At 35.2% G+C, this 22,739-nt stretch overlaps 1 protein-coding gene across 8 annotated transcripts in view; it reads right to left on the reverse strand.

Moving 5' to 3' along the window:
- Nucleotides 1-2,420: 2,420 nt before the first annotated feature.
- The window catches only part of LOC131155375 (uncharacterized), a 93,994-nt gene continuing 73,675 nt past the window's right edge, over nt 2,421-22,739 (reverse strand). For 5 of the 8 annotated variants that reach the window (XM_058108452.1, XM_058108448.1, XM_058108454.1 and 2 more), the window contains 2 exons: nt 18,067-18,189; nt 2,421-3,212 (listed from right to left, as the gene is read on the reverse strand). In XM_058108452.1, coding sequence (XP_057964435.1) covers nt 2,823-3,212; nt 18,067-18,189 — 513 coding nt within the window. In that variant the 3' untranslated portion in view covers nt 2,421-2,822. Of the gene's footprint in view, nt 3,213-17,660; nt 17,688-18,066; nt 18,190-22,739 lie in introns of those variants that run through there. The other 3 variants (XM_058108451.1, XM_058108449.1, XM_058108456.1) reach the window with 2 other exon arrangements.

Genomic DNA, 22,739 nt, shown 5'->3' on the forward strand with positions numbered 1-22,739 from the left:
GTTGATGATCTGATCTTCATTGGCAACAATCCAAAGATGTTTGCCGCTTTCAAAAGGAGCATGGTCAAAGAATTTGAAATAATGAATATTGATCAGATGGCTCATTTTCTTGGCATAGAAGTCATGCAAAGTGAGAAGAGAATCTTCATCTCGCAAAGTCACTATGTAAAAGAAGTACTGAAGAAGTTTACGATAGACAAATACAACCCTATAACAACTCCAGTTAAAACAGGATTGGAATTCAGAAAGAATGAAGAAGGAGATGTTGACTCCACATATTTCAAGAGTCTAATTGGAAGCTTGAGGTATTTGACATGTACTAGACCAAACATTCTCTATGGATTTGGATTTGTCAGCGGATACATGGAGACTCATGACCAGTCCTATCTGAATGTAGCAAAGAGGATATTCCGCTATGTCAAGGGTACCATCACTGATGGTATGTTTTATTCATCAAGAGGTGATTGCAAACTTATCGGCTATTCAGATAGCGATTGGAGAAGAGATCTTGATGAAAGAAAAAGTACGACGGGATTCACATTTTTCATAGGAGATATAGCGTTTACATGGTCATCGAAGAAGCAACTCATCGTAACGCTATCATCATGTGAAGTTGAGTATATTGCTGTCAGTTCAATTGTTTGTCATGGTATATGAATTAGGAATGTACTAAAGTATTTGAGATTTTTTCAAGATAACCTCACAGAAGTCTACATTGACAACTGATCAGCAATTGCACTTGCGAAAAATCCAATTTACCATGAAAGAAGCAAACATATTGATACTCGGTATCATTTTATTAGGGAGCATGTCAAGAATAAAGTAGTGGAGTTGATATCTTGTAGAACATATAATCAGAGTGCTGACATTTTTACAAAGCAACTCAGGAATGATATTTTTACAATACTGAAGACAATACTCGGAATACAAAATTAGGAAAGTCACGTTTAAGGGAAAATGTTGAAAAGTAAAAAAGACGATGATAGCAAAATTTAACGATGGATGTTGTACCAACCAACCGCTTCTATTGATCGATAGCCACCAACCTCACCAATCAGCCCACAAACGTTGATTTATGATTTGCTATAAATAGATATGTGTGTGTGTGTGTGTGTGCAATGTAGTGTGTTGTTGAAAGGGTGAATAACCAATAAGCGAGAGAGAGAGAGAGAGAGAGAGAGAGAGAGAGAGAGTTGTTTTTAAATCCCCAGATTGAATTAAATTGTTTTTTCAATTGAGTGCAAATACTCACTGAGTTTCGATCACAACTAGTGACTGAATATCCCCTCCACCCATCAATATTTTGTTAAATTTTCTTACAAAATTATTAAGATTATAAAATTATATTGTTAAAATAATATGAGCATTTTAATATATTTCAATAAAAATATTAGACCTAAACATGTCATGATAATGATACGAAGTAAATGCTTTAGCTTGTGTCATGGTTATTTCTTAGAATAAGATTGAATAAAATAAGAAATTTGGGATCGAATAGAAAGAAATTTGGGATATTTTATGTGTGTGTGTGTGTGTGTGTCTATATATATATATATATAGTGTTCTTCTTATCCCCCTCGGAAAATCTAGCAACCACATCTACTAATGAAAACAGAAAAATGGAGAGGAACGAGAAGAAAATGATGGTGAAGAAGAGAACCACTCATGGTTGAGGCTTATCCTTCTCACATACTTTATTCTTATGGAAAATACATTGTAGAGATTAGTTCCCACTGGGTTCCTAAGATGCCATGCGCACACTAAAATAAAAGCCTTCCACGTTGGCAGAGGATTGTACAAAATAATGGATATCAGAACAGTATTTGAAGTATAATAACTATAGTAAAATAATTTAAAGCTTACTGTTTTTAATAAACTTGGTCAAAAATTCAATTTATCACAGATGGAAGTTACCCTCAGAGTTGCACTGAACATTTGTATACCGCTACATACTTCAAGTCAATAGTTATATTGTCGATGACATCAATCCTTGAAAACTTAATCACCCATTAGAGTGATTAAGAATGGAACCCACAATATGAAAAGAATGCATAACGAAAAGAAACTAAAAATTGTCATTAAAAGCTAATCTTACATTTGAAACCATGACGTTAAAATTTTGAATTTAAAATCTAAAAACCCAATAGAACTGGACATGAATTTTGAACCTAGCACGTAGTATCGCACCCCAAGCATGAATGAATGCGAATCTAGTGAGAGGGTATGGATGAAATCAGAGTAATTAATTACAAGGCAGTCTGCAGTATGAGGGTTTACGCTCAAACGTAGATTTAAAAAAATATAAAATAAAATACTGTGGTCTGCCATCTTTTACCAAGACTCGTTCAGTTGAACAAGTGGGCTGTGTTAACAGTGGGGGAATATATATATGTTCACCACTTCACCTTCAGGGACTGCAATTGCAAAATATTTTATCATTTTGATCATTTTATGATCATAAAGACACCCCAAAATGATTTAAAAAATCAAAACAATCACCCTAAGAAACGGTGCTCGACTTGCTTACAGGGGAAAAAGTTCAACTTCAAGGATATTCCACTTCTATTCTTTTTTTTTTTTCTTTCTTCCTACAACAAAAGGTTGCTCCTTAAAGCAAGGGTAAGGTTGCTCTTTATGACCAGTTGATCATGGGTTCAAGTCCAAAGATATAGTCTCTCTGCAAAAAAATAGGAGTAAGGCTGCATACACTGCGACTACTCTGTTCCTACCCTCGCAAAGCAGGAGTCTTGCGGCTCAAAGAACCATAGTTGTCAAAATATTCTATATACATACAACACATTCATGATAATGTGTTCTCATGACTAGCGTTTTCCAAAGTAGGAAAACTTCGGCTGTTTATCTCCTGCTCTCTCAAAGTTTCCCTTTTTTCTTGGTGAACACTTATCATTGCAGTTGTAAATAGCAGGATACGAATCAGCTGAAAACTCCTCATAGTCCCGCTTGGGATGAAACAGGAGATCTCTCTCATGGTGAAGTACAGAAACAGTGGATTTCGAATCATCCCCGGCTTCTTCAGCAGAGCATGCAAGTTTTCTGGTGTCTACAGTTTCCACTCTCAAGCTTTTCACCTGATTTGTCCTGACAGATTTTTTAAATGGATCCTCAGCTTGGGTCAACTCTCGTTCATTTTCATTTTCCTTTTTTGGAAAGTATTTTGTTATTGAGTTTTTCTCCTCAGTCTTCAACTGTATCTGCATGCAAGGTGTGACACTAATCAGTACAGAATGCTTTCAGAAATAAATCAGTAGTAGGGTATATCAGGAATAACATAAAATGCATCATCAGCAATTTTTAGCAACACCTTGGTCAAGCAGGTTGGATGATAATCGCTTGCAAACCTAGTTTCAAATAAGGTGTAAAAAATACAGAAATATAATAGAAAATGTACTCTCATAGTATGCATTTCCTCGTTATTGTTATGCACGTTATATTGAACTAAGTTGGCAGTTTCACTAAATCACTGTTGTACATTACTTGGAGCACAATCTTGTTAACAGCAAAGATTGAGCCTGAACTAAAGCCTTTACGGCTGAAAGAAAGAAATTGATTGAAGTACGAGGACGACAACCGTCTCAATTAAAGCAACCAGACACATTTTTCCCATGGTTAAACAGATGTACTCTGATGTAGATGACCTTAGAGGAACAATGAAGATTGGATCCCACACTTTGATACAAATGGCTGGATATTATATCTCAAGACAAAGTACCACAGGCTAATTAATCACCACCTTTGGTGATATTCCTTTTGGCAAATAAATCTTCGGTGAGGCTGTTTCAGATACTTGTTACTCGCTTTGCAGTGCCATGGGAAAATAAAATATAGAGATGGGATAAGGATTGTCACTGCTAATGATTATTTTGTCATTTAGCATTATTAGTATATGTTAGTCATGTTAGTGTGAGTTAGTAAGGGTATTATGGTCATTGGATTTCTACTTGACATATATTATAAATACAGCGGGAAGCCTGTCATTTTTTTATAATAAAAGAAGAATTTCATTAATAGAATAAAACATACAGCTAGGAGAATAAGACATATCTCCTTAACAAAGTCTGGAAAATCCAAATAAAAAACACAAAGAAACAACCTAAAGACTGAAAAACAAGATAAAAACCAGCACAAACTAGCACACTCCAACACACAATGCCTATCGTGCTGAATATCAGAAAAGCTCACCCCCTTAAAATTCCCTTGTCCAACACACCAAAGAGAAGCTAAATAATATATCTTTTCCCAAACCAGCAACTGAGATGATTTTTTCCCTAGAAAAATGTGTGCATTATGCTCCATCCACAACCCCAAAGGACGCATAAGTGCACATTGCTATAGTGCTGCCCTTTCCTTTTTCCGGCCAAAGCCAGCAAAAGACACTGCCAAAAAATCCTCAATTGTCTTGGAACTCACCCAACATTCGCCTAAAGTGCCAAATAACTTATTCCAAACCAACCAAGCATAGTCACAATGAATGTGCAAATGTGACGATGATTCTGAACAATTTATGCAAAGAACACAGATGTCCGGAGATATAGCCTTAAAAGGTCCCCTAATCTGCAGCAATTTATTGGTACTAACTCTATCAAGCGCAACCAACAAAATACAAGTCTTAATTTTAAAGGGGACTTTGGCCTTCCAAATGGAACTATAGAGAGGAAAATATGAATTAGATATATTCAAAAAATCATACAATGGTTTGCACGAGTAAACCCCCGAAGGATCTAGAGACCAAGACCACCTATCCTCCTCCAAAGAAAAACAAAAGTAATTCAACAAGTCTAGCAAAGAGGATAGTTCTACCATCTCCCTATCATTTAACAATCCACGAAAGTGGAAAATCAAAAGGCGGCAAATGACCACATTGGTCAACAACAAAAGAAGAAATGGACCTATCCAACCCAAAGCTTAGGCAAACGAGGCATGGAAAAGAGGTGGACAAAACTACATTCCACAACCAAGGATCTTTCCAAAAACGAATATTACCTCCTCTTCCCACCAAGAATTTAATATGATGAATGAAGGGGGGATAACTCTTAAAAGAGAGCTTTCCACGGACTCTTCGAAAAGCATCTAAATCTCAAATTAGTCTCGCCCATTCTCGTCTAATCCTTACTTCCTTTTAACAACCAAATGCCATGAGGAAGAATTCTCTAGTGGAAATTGCCAAAGCCATTTAGCCAAAAGAGTTGTGTTTTTAGACACCAGGTTTCCAATACCCAAACTAGCAAACCACCCTCTTGTCTAGACCTACCCAACACTCCCCAACCTACTAAATGACCCCCCAAAACCCCCTACCCCCGACCACAAAAAGTCCCTCATCATCATCTCAATCTTATTAGCAACCCTGTTAGAATCTTGAAAATTAGAAGAAAATATAAAGAGATACTAGAAAGGCAAGCTTAGATAAGTGTAATTCTACCACCAAGAGAAAAAAGAGTGTCTTTCCACCCATCCAATCTCTTAGAAACCTTTTCCACAACAAGATCCCAAAAGCTAGTAGATCTAGGATTACCCCCAAATGAACCCCAAATAGGACAGCGGCCAATCCAAAACAATGCACCCCACCTCCGTAGATAACTCCCCAAAATTCTCAATAGATATATTGATAGCCGCAATACTGCTCTTTCCCATATTAATCTTATGCGCAAAAACCTTCTCAGAAACGTGTAGGAGACTCAGAATATTCTTAAATGAGGATTTGTGGTCCTCTAGAAAAAAGATAGTTTCATCGGCAAATTGAAGGTGCAATACCTTGACCCCCTCTCTTCCCACCGCCAAACCTTTCACTAAACCTCTAACCACTGCCCTATCCACCATCCTACTCAAAGTATTAGTCACTAAAACAAACAAAATGGGGAAAAAGGGTCACCTTGCCTAATCACTCTTGTAGCCTTAAGCCAAGATTTAGACTCGCCATTCACTAAAATCGAGTAGCTCACATTATGCAAACAACCTCTAATCGAACGCCACAATCTCTCGCCAAACTCCTTCCTCACAAAAATCTTATCTAGGAACTTCCAGTTCACTCTATCATAAGCGTTCTCAAAATCCAACTTAAAGATGATTCCCTTCCTCTTTCCCCTACGAATATCCTCCACAACCTCATTAGCAACTAGAATGGCATCCACAAGCACCGTACTCAGCCTATTAGCAAACACTTTAGTGATAATTTTATAAATGTTAGAAACTAAGGGCCTGTTTGGTATCATTGTTGTTTTCTATTTTTGTTTCTCCACAATTAAGAAACAAATTACAAAAACGCGTTTGCTTTTGTCCGTTTTCTGTTTCCGTTTGCCAAAAGACTAAAAACTAGATTTTATGGTTTTTAGTTATTTTAACAACCTGTTGCCAAAAATTTTATTATCTAGAAATAGTTTTTTTGGATTAAATTATTCATTTTATATACTTTTAAATTAAAATCAAAATTAAATATCATATGAATTTAAATATAATTAAAATAAAATTATACATAAATTTTAAAAAATAATAATAAAGCCAATCACAAAATATTTTTACTATTTTTTAATTGTCATGTCCAATAAAATTTTTATTGTAAAGTAGTTTTGGAATATAGAACAATTCAGTTTAATAATTATAATAAATTTTATTTTTTTTATAGTACTTTTTTAATGTGTATTATTTGTAATTTTATTATGTTACTCATATTTTTATAATATTATTTGATTTAAAGACGAAAATGAGAATTTTTTAATTAAGTTTCTAATTTGCATTAGCTTTATAAATGTTAACCAAACAAGTAGCAGATTTCTACTTTTTATTTTCTGTTTCTAGTTTTTGGTTTTCGTTTCAAGTTTTCATTTCTCTAATTTTTGGACACTAATACCAAACAACCTCTAAACTAAAAGGTCTAAAGTATGAAATTTTAATGTATTTATTCTTCTTTGGCACTAGATATATGAAAGTGGAATTGATACTCATGTTTAAAATCCCATTCCCATAAAATACATTGAAGACCTCAACCAAATCATTCTTAACCACCTTTCAACAATCTTGGAAGAAAGTCATATTAAAATCGTTAGGTAGAAGGGCGTCCTCAGGCCATGAGACTCCCTGCTTTGCGAGGGTAAGGGGAGGGTTGTCATAGTGTACATAGCCTTACCCCTACTTTTATGTAGAGATGTTGTTTCTTTGGACTCAAAACTCATGACCAACCGGTCACAAAGGAGCAACCTTACAATTGATTCAAGGCCCGCCCTAATATTAAAACCGTTAGCTCTTGGAGCTTTAACCTCTCCACCCCAAAAACTGCAGCCCTCACTTCCTCTTCCTCTTCCTCTTCCTCTTCCTTGAAAGGTATCTCCAACCAAACCACCTCCTCTGTTGGAATTGGTGTGATCCCAAGAGGGGGAGTGAATTGGGTTTTAAAACTGTTCGGCTAATTTAAATATTTGTCAATTCACCACAGTTCATATCTCATTCAATATTGAAAGAGTGTATGTAAAACGATTAAGCTATCAGTGCAAACATACATTTGTATCTCATTTAAAATAAATGTGCATGCAAATAATTATAACTATAAATGAACAAACATACACGTATGGAAATTAAAGTGCAGAAATTAAATGAGATAAGGAGAGAGACACACATAATATTTGTTATCGAGGTTCGGTCAAATCAACCTACGTCCCCACCTTGGGCATACCTCCCAAGGGATTACACTATCCCTACTCACTTAAACAGATGGAGCAGAAGCCGTTACAATATTTCCTTACAAAGCAAGGTAAACCCCAGCTCAATTACAAGGCTAAACCCACCTTGTCTCCCTTACGGGGCAGAAACTCCCCAGTTCAATTTCCAGGCTGAACCCAAACGGTCTCACTTACGGAGTTAAGACTCCCTAGTTCAATTAACAAGCTGAACCCAACCAGACTCACTTACGGGGTTGAGACTCCCTAGTTCAATTTACGAGATGAACTCAACCGGTACATTAAAAACATTTTTCGTACATATAAGCATGCTTCTAAAAATACAAGCAGAGATGTACACATTAATGCTCAAATACATGCACTCTAATATGAACATTCAAAGGTTTTGATCCTAACAAAAATATTCTTCCTTAAATGTTTTTCAAGAAATCATATGGAAAACCAAGATTTACTCTCAAGAATGATTTTAAAACAATGAAAGAAATAATGAGTAAAATACTTTTGATGAAGTAAATGCCCTAAATAAAACCTCTCTTTCAAAAATGATTTTTCAAGTGAATGAATGAGATTTTGAGAGAGTACGAAAAATTTGCCCCAATGAAAGATTTTTGCAATGAAAAATTAGTTTGGAAGAACTTTGATAAAAATTAATCCAAAAGATTAGAGAGAAAAATTTGGCTAATCAAAGTTGCTAATCTGAGGTTTTGAGGGAGTATATATAGACTTTGTGAAAAATATGATTCCCAACCCGTTGGGGGCACGCTTGGTATTTTTCAAATTGTTTAATGAAAAAATTAAGCTTAATTAGCACTGAAAAATAGCCCATTAATAAGTTCGGTCGACCATATTAATAAGTTTAGTCGATCGTGGCAATTTTGAACTATGGATTTTGTCAACCATCTCAGGGCGATTCCGAACCCTTTGTAGGTTCAGTCGACCATGGCTTAGGTTTGGTTGACCATCTTTGAGGTTCGGTCGACCAAGACTATTTTGAACTACATGATTTGGTCAACCAAGTAGTTGGGGTGTCAAACACTTTATGGTTCAGTCGACCGAGGACGGTGCATTCAATAATGGGTCGGTCGACCGAGATAAGTCAAATATTTGACTTTCACCCATTCAGTCGACCGAGGCTTAGTCAAAATTTTGACTTTCTGGCCTACGGTCTGTTTGATCAACTGAGCTAATTTGTGCATAGTGGGTTCGGTCGACCGAGTCATTTAGTACATAAGGGTTCGATCGACCAAGGCTCTTTAACTAAGCCAAAAAACCAACGTCAATCAACCTTTATTTTTGCCCCGATTTTGACCCTAAAGCTATTTCAAAAATCCTTGCTTAATTTTAACCTTCTAGAAAAAGATTTTTGGTGCTATTGTTGGGTCCCCTATGATCAGCCTAAGGTCGTTCTGAGCTTTCAAACATATCATGCAGATGCATGCATTATTATAGACCAGATAATAAAAATTTAAATGCAATTATAATAAAGAATAAACATCTTCTTCTTCTTTTTGCTCTTCTCTTTATGGAATACGCCAAGTTGTTATGTGGGCTTTAAGTTCTATAAGTCCTTCATGCATCCATTTCTCCTTTACCTAATGTGTGTGCTGAATCATAAACCTATTCAAAAACACTAAATACACACATGAGATACGAGTGCTTTGTCAGCATCAAAATCGGGATCGGACTCAAAAAGTCAACATCCTCACCAGATAAAAGATCTCACTCTAATCCTTCAACCATAGGTCTACTAACCATCCTCCTTTGAGATACAAATTAGAATAAAACTCAATGATTTCAGAAGCAATTTGACTCCGATCAAATTTAATGACCCCCTTATCCACTTCCATCTCCATAATCAAATTCTTCCTCATTTTCTCAATTGCTATCCCATGAAAAAATCAAGAGTTACAATCACTATCTCTAATCCATTTAAACTTCATCTTCAGCCTTCAACTTCTTATTTCCTTGAAAATCACCTCCTCTAATTCATTCTTCAAAGATACTCTTCTCATCTCTTCCTCTCCCAACATAATATTATCTTCTTCCTTCCTATCTAACTCAACCAACTCTCCTAAGATACTAGCCTTTCCAAACCTTAAGTCTTTAAACACCTCCCTATCCCAATCTTTCAACTTCTTTTAACCTCTTTAGCTTTTTCATGAATCTAAAGTCTTCCCAACCCCTCTCCACATCCTCATTCCAAGGATTCCTAACTAAGGGCCAAAAGGAATCATGATCCTACCACATATTTTCAAAACTAAAAGAAGTAGGTCCCCAAGCAACCTTTCTCGACTCCAACAAGATGGGAAAGTGGTTAGATGTGGTCCTAGGTAAAATAGATTAAGAGAGATTAGGGAACTCATCCTCCCACTTTGTACAAAAAAGGAATCTATCGAGCCTACTCACCACTACTCCAGCCCCTCCCACCAACCACGTAATATTATCATTATTAAAAAAAAAGGTCTCTCAAACCACTCTCCCTAATAAAAGAGTTAAAGACTCAACATAGTAGTAGTAACTCTATCACCTCCTTTCTTCTCTAGGGGAAACCTCACTGCATTAAAGTCAGCTCCCACTATCAATTAGGACCACAAAATACATACACATAGCAAAGCAGCTCATCCCAAAAAGAGCTCCTAAGGGTTGGTCTAGAGGGGCAATACACTAACGAAACCCACCAATGACCCTGGCCTTTTTTTTCTCCTTGAAAAAAAAAAAAAAAAAAAAAAAGAGAGAGAGAGAGAAAAAAAACCTACTAGACTATCCAATTTAACAATAAAGTGAGTATCCCCCATCACCAAAACACCACCCATTGACCCTTGAGAACGTACAAAGGCCCAATCCTTGTTACGTCATTCCCGAATCGCTTTAACACCCCCCAATCAACATTCTCAAGTTTAGTCTTCTGAATCAAAACCATATTAGGAGAATATACAAGAAGGACCTCCTTTATTAACCCCTCTTTCTAAAATCTTCCAACCCTGACATTCCAACTATAAATTTTCATAATTTCAATTGTTTTCCTCCCTTCCTAACTCCCTTCCCTTAATTTTTTTTACAAATCCATAGATACCCACCAATGTGACTTATCACATTGAATAATTATTTTCTTACAAATCCATGACTATGGATAAACACTTAAACCATTATATATGAGAGAATATATGATATGCATGATATGCTCAACTAATCGGTGGGTATCTATGAGTCATATATAAACACTTAAACCGTAATATATGAGAGAATCTATGATATGCATGATATGCTCAACTAAGATTGGGAAATAAGCGATGGGGGTTTCTGCGAGGTGACGCGCCGAGTGGTGCAGTGGGGAGCTCATGCTGGGATCGCTTTAGATGCTAAAGAAGATTGTTATGAAGATGTTGTTGAACGGAGGGTTCGCTTGCTCCCCTATTTTCCGTCACCAACTCTTTCCCCTGTGTTGATTCTTCCTTGTTTCCTTTTATTTTTCCTTTTGTTTGAGACAACAAGCCTTATGTCAACTGTTAATCACTAACAGGCAATTCTAGTGGATGCTTTTCCCTTTTCCTTTTATCTTTTAATATATTATATTACTAGAAACTCATATTGTGCACCAAAATTTAAAAAAAAAAATTGTAATTTATTAATATTTTAGTCTAACAATAACAGCAAAACAAAAACTTCATTTTTATTTTATAGGTTTACATATGCTTTTACCTTTATTTAAGAATAAAGAATTTTATGGGGACAAAATCCTCCCCTCAACATCGATATCCCATTAAATAAAAACTAGCCATGGGCACACACTATGTGCATGCTCCATGGCTCTCTGTTTTTTAAAAACTTTTAAAAAATTATAAAGAACAAAAAATTTAATAATATAGAGCATTTTGATATAGTTGTAAAAGGTTATATGAGTGTTTTGGAATAATTATTAGTCATAGGGATAAATTTGACATTACCATAAGGATATTTTGGGATAGTTGTAAATAGTTAAAAGAGTATTTTGAAATAATCATGGGTAGCTATAAGGAAAAATTTGACAATTTTAAAAGATGACACAAAGGGAGAATCCCCTTTATATTATTAGAGATAGAGATGCATTGGCATAATTTTGAAGCATCAACTATGGATGTACCTATATCATCATTTTGATATTTAATAAATACTATACCTAAAGTTACATGCATAGCTAATATTTGGAAACAATGCAAACAGTAAATATACGTGGCAAAACAGGTCGAAAGTCAGTAGGTGACCCGTGATTCACCCATTTAAATTGGGTTTGGGTTTAGTAGAAGATGACCCATTTATAAACGGGTCAACCCGAATTTGACCCGTTTAATAACGGTTTAGGCGGGTTTGATTTGGGTACCCACTGGGTGACCCATTAAATTTGATATAAATATAAATAAATATATATATATATATATTACATTAAAAAAATATTAATTAAAGAGATGTACTATTTTCTACATTCTATGTTTTTTTGTTAAGATATTAATAAATAAAATAAAAGAGTGTTGTTTTTAAAATATATATGTTACTTTATATGAAATGTTTTAAAAACTTAAAAGTAAATAAATTATATTTTTAAACGGGTTCTTAACGGGTACTCGTTTATTAAACGGGCAGGATATGGGTTTATATGTTAGTCACCTGTTAGTGAACAGGTCAACCCGAAACCGTTTAACCCCTATCCGTTTACGACCCGCCCAAACCCGACCTGCTAACCCATTTTGCCACCCCTAAGAATAAAGATAAGAATACTATTGTATTTTTCTTAGGTTGGTTTAATTCGGTATTTAAAATATAAATTTTAAATTTTAAATTTGAATTTTTAAAATTTTAAAATATATATATATAATAAAAATTACATTAAATATCTTTCAAATTCACACAAATTTAAATCTAAACTTAAATTTCATATTATCAAGTCATATTCATACATCCTCCTAAAATTACTTTAATGCACAATGCATCATATGCTCGGAAGTGTGACTATTATCTCACAACAATATTTTTTTAGATTTTCTTACAAAATTATTAAGGGTATTAAATTATATTGTTAAAATAATATGAAAATTTTAATATATTTCAATAAATATATTAGACCTAAACATATAATGATAATACTACGAAGTATATGCTTTAGTTTGCGTAATGGTTATTTCTTGGAATAAGATCGAATAAAAAAAGAAATTTGGGATTGAGTAGAGAAAATAGTTATCCTTATATTTTCCTTATCATTTCACCCAACATATAATAAGAAAAAATAGGCATTCTCTATGGTGAAATTTAGAAATAATTATTCCTTATCCATCACTATAAAAAATGGTCTTTTTAGTGATGAAAGTGCTAGTGATGGAGTAAAAATTGTCACTAATAGTTAAGACCTTAGTGACGAAACTACTCACCATCACAAAAAATGCATTATTAGTGACGATTTTAATTTTGTCACTAATACTTTCGTCACTAGATGAAGGTTTTGTGTTCAAACTATTGCGCGAAAATATTAGCAACGATTTATTGACTATTAGTGACGATTTGTATTAGTGACAAAATTAAAATCGTCACTAATAATGCATTTTTTGTGATGGTGAGTAGTTTCGTCATTAATGTCTTAACTATTAGTGATGAATTTTATTTTCGTCAATAATGGCGCAGTGACAATTTTTACTCCATCACTAGCACTTTCGTCACTAAAAAGACCATTTTTTATAGTGATGGATAAGGAATAATGCGCGAAAATATTAGCAACGATTTATTGACTATAAGTGACAAATTTTCGTCACTAATAGTTGTGTTTTAGTGGCGGTTTTTGGAACCATCACTAAAAAATTTGCCCAGGAAACCCTTTCTACTTCCTTTCTTCGTGCAGAATTGAATCCCCAAAAATCCGGACGCAGAATCCCCAAAACTCCCAATTTCCCTCCGCCCTGCGTAAAATCCCCTCCTTCCCATCTACGAGTTGCCGGAGTCTGTCCGCAAGTCGCCGGAGTCTGCCGCAAGCCACCGCCTGCCTACAAGTCGCCAAAACCGTATCTTGTCGAGGCCACAGAAGAAGCTTCAATTGCATACATGTAAGTTCCTTTGTTAGCGTTAGAAGCTACATAATCATAATTGATATATTTTGATGATATCAACCATTTAGTAGTTCCAAGTTAACCTATCTTTGCAGACCAAGTTAGTACAGGTACAAGTGGCAAAGACATAAAGGTACTAGGTCAAATGCAAAGATCGAGTGGACATTCGAGTAGGAAAGATCAAAGTGGACACTCACTCGGAAGAACTCAAGCACATCCAACAAAGTCATAAGGTAATAAGGTGTGTTTGAGGTAGGAACTATTGTAACTCTTGCGGTATTGTTTCATGCAAGTTCATTAAGAAAAAGTTGAGTAAGTGCATTGCATATTAGTTTATAAAGTATTTAGGATATCACCAAATCATAAGTTTTATACTTATGAGTTTTCAAAGAACAAAACTAACGGCTTTATGAAAATATCCTATACTGACTATGTTTTCATAAGGGACAAGTTTTAAATGATCTTAGCATTACAAACTTTTATATACTTGGTCCCGGTTGGGTTAAAACCATGATTAAGCACCTAAATATCAAGTTTGTAAAGAAACAGGGCAAACTTTCAACAGTTTGACCCAGGTGCTTCAACGGTTTTAGGCAAAAAGTTAAATGGAAATTGGCCTAAATGAAACCGTCCACAGTTTGAGCAAACCGTCCATGATTTGGGGGAAACTGTCCACGGTTTGGGGGAAACTGTCCACGTTTGGGGAATCCGTCGACAGTTTGCATCGGGATTCTAAACCCAATGGCCATAAAACGGCTAGTAATTCAATTTGCCTATAAATACAAGGCCAAAGGCTTGTTTATATATTGATTTAGTAATTACATATCATTCACAAGCACTTTGCATTTAGTTCATCATCTCAAGTGCTCAATATCTCTCTTGCTCTATAATCTTGTCGTGATTCATTACTTTGAGAGATTGTGTGAGGTTTTCATTGTATTAGATATCAGCTCATTCAATGAGTATTATTTTTGTAATTCACATTCATCTTGTAAGGGTTCTTTGTGAACCAAGTGTTAAAGGGATAGGTTCCCTTGTTTAAGCGTTGTGTGCGCAAAAGGGATTGGTTCCCTTGTTTAGGCTCTGTGTGAGCAAAGGGGATTTGTTGCCATGTAAAGGCTTTGGGTGAGCATTAAGGGACTTGTTCCCTTAGAAATGCTCTATGTGAGCGTAAAGGGATTTGTTCCCTTATGGTGTAAAGGCTTCTCCGCCGGTGAAGAAGATCGTGATAGTGGATTGAAAATCCTTAAGTGTGTCTCAAGGCATAGACGTAGGCAAGGGGCTGAACAACGTTAATATCATTGTCAAACTTTTCTTCCTTATACTCTTTAATTTATATCTTGTGCATGGTATATGTTCTATATATTTTGATATAATCATTTGTATCTTGCCAAGATTTTATATTTTGTAGAGAAAAGCAAAAATACGCAAAAAGAGTCAATTCACCCCCCCACCCCCCCTCTAGACTTGACTCTAGGGCCAACAATTGGTATTAGAGTAAGGCGCTTATATTATCGGAGTAATTTCTAGAGCGAAAAGATCAATGGAGCATATAGTGAACACTTCTTCCCATTTACAATCCGTGAACAGACCACCAAGGTTCAATGGCACCAACTACCCATCATGGAAGAATAGAATGACCATCTTCATTCAGTCACACGACCTTGATATGTGGGAGGTTATCACAAATGGAGATTTTGTCTTCACCAAGAAAAATGACGAAGACAAGGATATTCCAAATTCAAGAACGGAGCTTTCAATAAGCGAAAAGAGGTTAGTGCAACTCAACTTTAAAACCAAAAATTTTCTTTACTGTGTTTTATGTGATAATGAATATAATCGTATTTGTGGATGTGAAACCATAAAAGAAATATAGGATAAGCTCGAAATCACGTATGAAGGAACGTCCCAAGTTAAGAAGTCTAAAATTTACACGCTAGTAAATGAGTATGAAATGTTTAAATTGGATGAAGGAGAAACAATCACATCCATGTTCACTCGGTGCACACGCATCATAAATGGATTAAAAGCACTCGGTAGAACTTTCTATGAAGGATAATGTACAAAAAGTTCTTTGATCCTTACCCAAGTCATGGCATGCAAAATCAACTGTCATTGAAGAAGCAAAGGATCTAACCAAAGTCTCACTCGATGAGTTAATTGGGTCACTTATGACTGATGAAATTAAGAAAAACATAACTTTGGATCCTGAGAAACCTAAGAAGGATATAGTTATGGCATTAAAATCATCTAGTTCAAATTAAAAAGAAATGCTCGAAGAAGATGAAGATAGTGAGGATGATATAGCATCACTCACAAGAATTCAAGAAATTCCTAGTAAAGAGATGACAGTTTGGTAAGCAAACTGGAAGAGAGGAAGTAAGCAAAAATGATAGCATTAGGTACTACAATTGCAAGAAGGCTGAGCATATAATAACAAATCGTCCCTTGAACAAAAACAAAGTGAAATTTTGACAAGGAGATTATATTGCCATGAATGCTACTATTTGGGATGAAATCGATGGACTTTCCACCGATGATGAAATAGAGGAAGAAACACATTTTTGCTTCATAGCTAACAAAGAAGAGGAAAGTTCCAATGACCATGAACTTACCTATGATGAATTAGAGATCACGTGTACTAAATTATTCGAAGAATTAGTTGTGATCAAAAGAAGGAACAAAAACTTGGAAGAAAAATTGTCAAAATGCAAACAAAAGGAACTTTGTCTCTGTTCCATCTTGAACAAAGAAAATAGTTCTTTTAAGAGGATAAATGAGGAGCATATTGCAAATGCTAAAGATTTGAAAAATCAAATTAAAAATTGTTTAAAAGAAAATACACAATTGAAAAAGAAAATTGTTGATTATAGTAAATTCACCAATAAGAAAGAAGCCTACAAAAGTTTCTGTGAGAACACCACAAAAGTTTGAAGAACCTAGATTTTGTGAGAACACCACAAAAGTTTGGCCTTTGATAAGTTCTTAGTTCATTCAAGAACAAGCAGAGAAAACTGAAAATTCCCTATGAAAAAAACTTCACTCACGTTCAACTTGTGGATAATGCGGCTATAAGTCTTTTTTTAAACCCCTCCATAAAACCTTAGGGCCAACTAAGGCCTATAGCACTTAAAAGACATTGGCTGAAAATATCAAGCCCAAAATACCCTAACACCCCTATAACTAATAAAAGAAGCCCACCTAATAAATTAAATAGGCCCAAACGCCTACAACCATTGAAACATTAAATAGGCCCACACGCCTATTTGCAAACTCGGCCCAAGTGGATTGTACCAATCCTTGCATTGCTTGCTTGATCTTCTTAGCTCTTGACCTTGTGATTGGCCCATCTGGAACTTGCAAGGGATCTTTAAGACTCGGTCCACCATGATGTCCATCAGAAACACAATATGAAAAGAATGCATAATGGAAACAAAACTAAAAATTGTCACTACACCACTCAAATTTAATCATATCCTGATGCACATCAAATTTTGATAAAATTATCATAAAATAGGAAATTTCGCATAAAAGCTAATCTTATATTTGAAACCATGACGTTAAAATTTCAATTTAAAACTCTAAAAATCCAATAGAACTAGACATGAATTTTAAATTCCAACAAAATTTAAACTAAAGTTGAACCAAGCACATAGTATCGCACCCTAAGCATGAATGAATGCGAATCTAGTGAGAGGGCATGGATGAAATCAGAGTATTTAATTACAAGGCAGTCTGCAGAAGGTCTATTGGGATGGGCTACAGTATGAGGGTTTACGCTCAAATGTTGATTGAAAAAAAAAAAAAAAAAACCTGTGGTCTGCCGTCTTTTACCAAGACTTGTTCAGTTGAACAAGTCAACTGTGTTAACAGTATGGAAGTACATATATATGTTCACCTTCAGGGATTTTCCACCTGTTTTTTATCCGTTTTCCTACAACAAAAGAAACCTTACTAAATCTCAACAGTTGACTGCAATTGCAAAATATTTTATCATTTTGATCATTTTAAGATCATAAAAACACCCCAAAATGATTTAAGAAATCAAAACAATAACCCTAAGAAACAGTGCTCGACTTGCTTACAGGGGAAAAAGTTCAACTTCAAGGACATTCCACTTCTATTCTTTCTTTCTTTTTTTCTTCCTACAACAAAAGGTTGCTCCTTGAAGCAACAGTAAGGTTGCTCTTTATGACCAGTTGATCATGGGTTCAAGTCTAAAGAAATAACCTCTCAGCACAAAAATAGGAGTAAGACTGCATACACTGCGACTACCCTCTCCCTACCCTCACAATCACTCTCAAGTTTTTCACCTGATTTGTCCTGACAGGTTTTATAAATGGATCCTCAGCTTGCGTCAACTCTCGTTCATTTTCATTGTCCTTTTTTGAGAAGTATTGTGTGATTGAGTTTTTATCCTCAGTCTTCAACTGTATCTGCATGCAAGGTGTGACACTAATCAGTACAGAATGCTTTCAGAAATAAATCAATAGTAGGATATATCAGGAATAACATAAAATGCATCATCAGCAATTTTTAGCAACACCTTGGTCAAGCAGGTTGGATGATAATCGCTTGCAAATCTAGTTTCAAATAAGGTGTAAAAAATACAGAAACATAATAGAAAATGTAACCTCATAGTATGCATTACCTCGTTATTGTCATGCATGTTATATTGAACTAAGTTGGAAGTTTCATCACTAAATCACTGTTATACACCACTTGGAGTACAATCTTGTTAACAGCAAAGATTGAGCCTGAACTGAAGGCTTTACTGCTGAAAGAAAGAAATTGATTTAAGTATGAGGACCATAGCCGTCCCAATTAAAGCAATCAGACACATTTTCCCATGGTTGAACGGAAGTTCTCTGATGTAGATGATCTATGAGAAAAAAATGAAGATTGGATCCCACACTTTGATACAAATGGCCGAATATAATATCTCAAGACAAAGTAACCATAGGCTATTAAAATTGATCACCTCCTTTGGTGATATTCCTTTCTGCCTAATAAATCTTCGGCGAGGCTGTTTCAGATACTTGTTACTGGCTTTGCAGTGCCATGGGAAAATAAATTATAGAAATGGGATAAGGATTGTCACTGCTAATGATTATTTCATCATTTAGCATTATTAGTATGTGTTAAGAGTTATGTTAGTGTGAGTTAGTAAGGGTATTATGGTAATTGGATTTGTGCTCGACATATATTATAAATACAGGGAGAAACCTGTCATTTTTTTTATAATAAAGGAAGAATTTCATTAATAGAATAAAACATACAGCTAGGAGAATAAGACATATCTCCTTAACAAAATCTGGAAAATCCAAATATAAAACACAAAGAAACAACCTCAAGACTGAAAAACAAGATAAAAACCAGCACAAACTAACACACTCCAACACATAACGCCTATCACGCTGAATATCAGAAAAGCTCACCCCCTTAAAATTCCCTTGTCCAACACACCAAAGAGAAGCTAAATAATATATCTTTTCCCAAACCAGCAACTGAGACGATTTTTTCCCTAGAAAAATGTGTGCATTATGCTCCATCCACAACCCCAAAAGACACATAAGTGCACATTGCTAAAGTGCTGCCCTTTCATTTTTCCTGCCAAAGCCAGCAAAAGACACTGCCAAAAAATCCTCTATTGTCTTGGAACTCGCCTAACATTTGCCTAAAGTGCCAAATTACTTATTCTAAACCCACCAAGCATAGTGACAATGAATGAACAAATGCAATGATGATTCTGAACAATTAAAGCAAAGAACACAGATGTCTGGAGATACAGCCTTCAAAGGTGCCCTAATCTGCAGCAAGTTATTGGTACTAATTCTATCAAACACAACCAACCAGATACAAGTCTTAATTTTAAAGGGGACTTTGGCCTTCCAAATGGAACTATAGAGAGGAAAAGATGAATTAGATATATTCAAAAAATCATACAAAGGTTTGCACAAGTAAACCCCTGATGGATCCAGAGACCAAGGCCACCTATCCTCCTCCAAATAAAAATGACAGTTATTTAACAAGACTAGCAAAGAGGATAGCTCTACCATCTCCCTATCGTTTAATGATCCACGAAAGTTGAAAATCAAAAGGCAGCAAATGACCACCTTGATCAACAACAAAAGAAGAAATGAACCTATCCAACCCAAAGCTTTGGCCAAAAAGGCATGGAAAAGAAGTGGACAAAACTACATTCGTGGACCAAGGATCTTTTAAAAAACGAATATTGTGGAGAATTTAATAACTCTTACGAGATAGCTTTCCATGGGCTCTCAAAAAACATCTAAATCTCAAATTAGTATCTCACCCATTCTCTTCTAATCCTTGCTTCCTTTTAACAACCAAATGTCATAAGAATTCTCTAGTGGAAATTGCCAAAGCCATTTAGGCAAAAGAGTTGTGTTTTTAGACACTAGATTTCCAATACCCAAACCAACCTCCTATCTAGACCTACCCAACACTCCCCAACCTACCAAATGATCCCCAAAACCCCCTACCCCTGACCCCAAAAAACGCTCATCATCTTCTCAATCTTATTAGCAACCCTATCAAAATCTAGAAAATATAAAAGATACTAGAAGGGCAAGCCTAGATAAGTGTAATTCTACCACCAAGAGAAAAAAGAGTGTCTTTCCACCCATCCAATCTCTTAGAAACCTTTTCCACAACAGGATCCCAAAAGCTAGTAGATCTAGGATTACCCCCAACTGAACCCCAAGATGGGACAGCAGCCAATCTGAAACACTGCACCCCACCTCCGCAGATAGCTCCCCAAGACTCTCAATAGACATATTGATAGCTGCAATACCACTCTCTCATATTAATCTTAAGCCCAAAAACCTTCTCAAAATCCAACTTAAAGATGATTCCCTTCCTCTTCGCTCTTCGAATATCCTCCACAACCTCATTAGCAACTAGAATGGCATCCAAAATTTTCCTCCCCCCCGCACCCCTCCCCGCACATATGCACTTTGAGCCTTAGAAATAGTCCCATCAAGCACCGTACTCGGCCTATTACCTAACACTTTAGTGATGATTTCATAAATATGCTAGAAACTAAGGTTTTGTTTGGTATCATTGATGTTTTATGTTTTCTATTTCTATTTCTCCACAATAAAGAAACAAATTACAAAAACACGTTTGCTTGTGTTGTCAGTTTTCTATATCTGTTTGCCAAAAGAATGAAAACCAGATTTTATGGTTTTCAATTATTTTGACAACCTGTTGCCAAAATTTTTAATATCCAGAAATAATTTTTTTAATTTTTTTTAGATTTTATTCATTTTATATACTTTTTAAATTAAAATCAAAATTAAATAATCATATGAATTTAAATATAATTAAAAGAAAATATATACATAAATTTCAAAAAATAATAATAAAACCAATCACAAAATACTTTTACTATTTTTCAATTATCATGTCAAATAAATTTTTTATTGTAAAGTAGATTCGGAAAGTAGAAAAATTAAGTTAAATAATTAGAATAAATTTTATTTTTATTACAGTACCTTTTTTATTGTGTATTATTTGTAATTTTTTTATTTTTTAATCATATTTTTATAATATTATTTTGTTTAAAGATGAAAATGAGAATTTTTTAATTTTCTAATTTGCATTAGCTTTATAAATGACAAAAATAGGAAGCTAGTTTCTAGTTTTTAGTTTCTATTTCTAGTTTTTGGTTTTTGTTTCAAGTATTCATTTCTTTAATTTTTGGACATTGATACCAAACAACCTCTAAACTAATAGGTCTAAATTCCGAAATCTTAATGTATTTATTCTTCTTCGGCACTAAAGATGTGAAAGTGGAATTGATACTCAAGCTTAAAATCCCATTCCCATAAAATACATTGAAGACCTTAACCAAATCATCCTTAACCACCTTTCAACAATCTTGGAAAAAAAAGTTATATTAAAACCATTAGGTAGAAGGGCGTCACCGGGCCATGAGACTCCCCGCTTTGTGAGGGTAAGGGGTGAGTCATCAGTAGCCTTACCCCTAGTTTTATGCAAAGATGTTGTTTCCATAGACTCGAACTATTGACCAACCGGCCACAAAGGAGCAACCATACCATTGATCCAAGGCCCGCCCTAATATTAAAACCGTTAGCTCCTAAAGCTTTGCACTCTCCACCCCAAAAACTGCAGCCCTCACTTCCTCTTCCTCTTCCTCTTCCTCTTCCTTGAAAGGTATCTCCAACCAAACCACCTCCTCACCAGATAAAAGATCCCACTCTAATCCTTCAACCATAGGTCTACTATCATCCTCCTTGAGATACAAATTAGAATAAAACTCAGTGATTTCAGAAGCAATTTGACTCCGATCAAATATAATGACCCCCTTATCCACTTCCATCTCCCTAATCAAATTCTTCCTCATTTTCACAATTGCTATTCTATGAAAAAATCTGGCGTTACAATCACTATCTCTAATCCATTTAAACTTCGCCTTAGCCTTCAACTTCTTATTTCCTTGAAAATCACCTCCTCTAATTCATTCTTCAAAGATACTCTTCTCATCTCTTCCTCTCTCGATAGAATATTATCTTCTTCCTTCCCATCTAACTCAACCAACTCTCCTAAGATACTAGCCTTTCCAAACCTTAAGTCTTTGAACACCTCCCTATTCCAATCTTTCAACTTCTTTTAACCTCTTTAGTTTTTTTCATGAATCTAAAGTCTTCCCAACCCCTCTCCACATCCTCATTCCAAGAATTCCTAACTAAGGGATAGAAGTAGGTCCCTAGGCAACCTTCCTTGACTTCAACAGGATAGGAAAGTGGTTAGATGTGGTCCTGGGTAAAATAGATTAAGAGAGATTAGGGAACTCATCCTCCCACTCTGTACAGAAAAGGAATCTATCAAGCCTACTCGCCACTACTTTGGCCCCTCTCACCAACCACGTAAAATTATCATTATCAAAAAAAAGGTCTCTCAAACCACGCTCCCTAATAAAAGAGTCAAGACTCAACAT

Source organism: Malania oleifera, chromosome 5, assembly GCF_029873635.1.
Source record: "Malania oleifera isolate guangnan ecotype guangnan chromosome 5, ASM2987363v1, whole genome shotgun sequence".
Taxonomy (NCBI): domain Eukaryota; kingdom Viridiplantae; phylum Streptophyta; class Magnoliopsida; order Santalales; family Ximeniaceae; genus Malania; species Malania oleifera.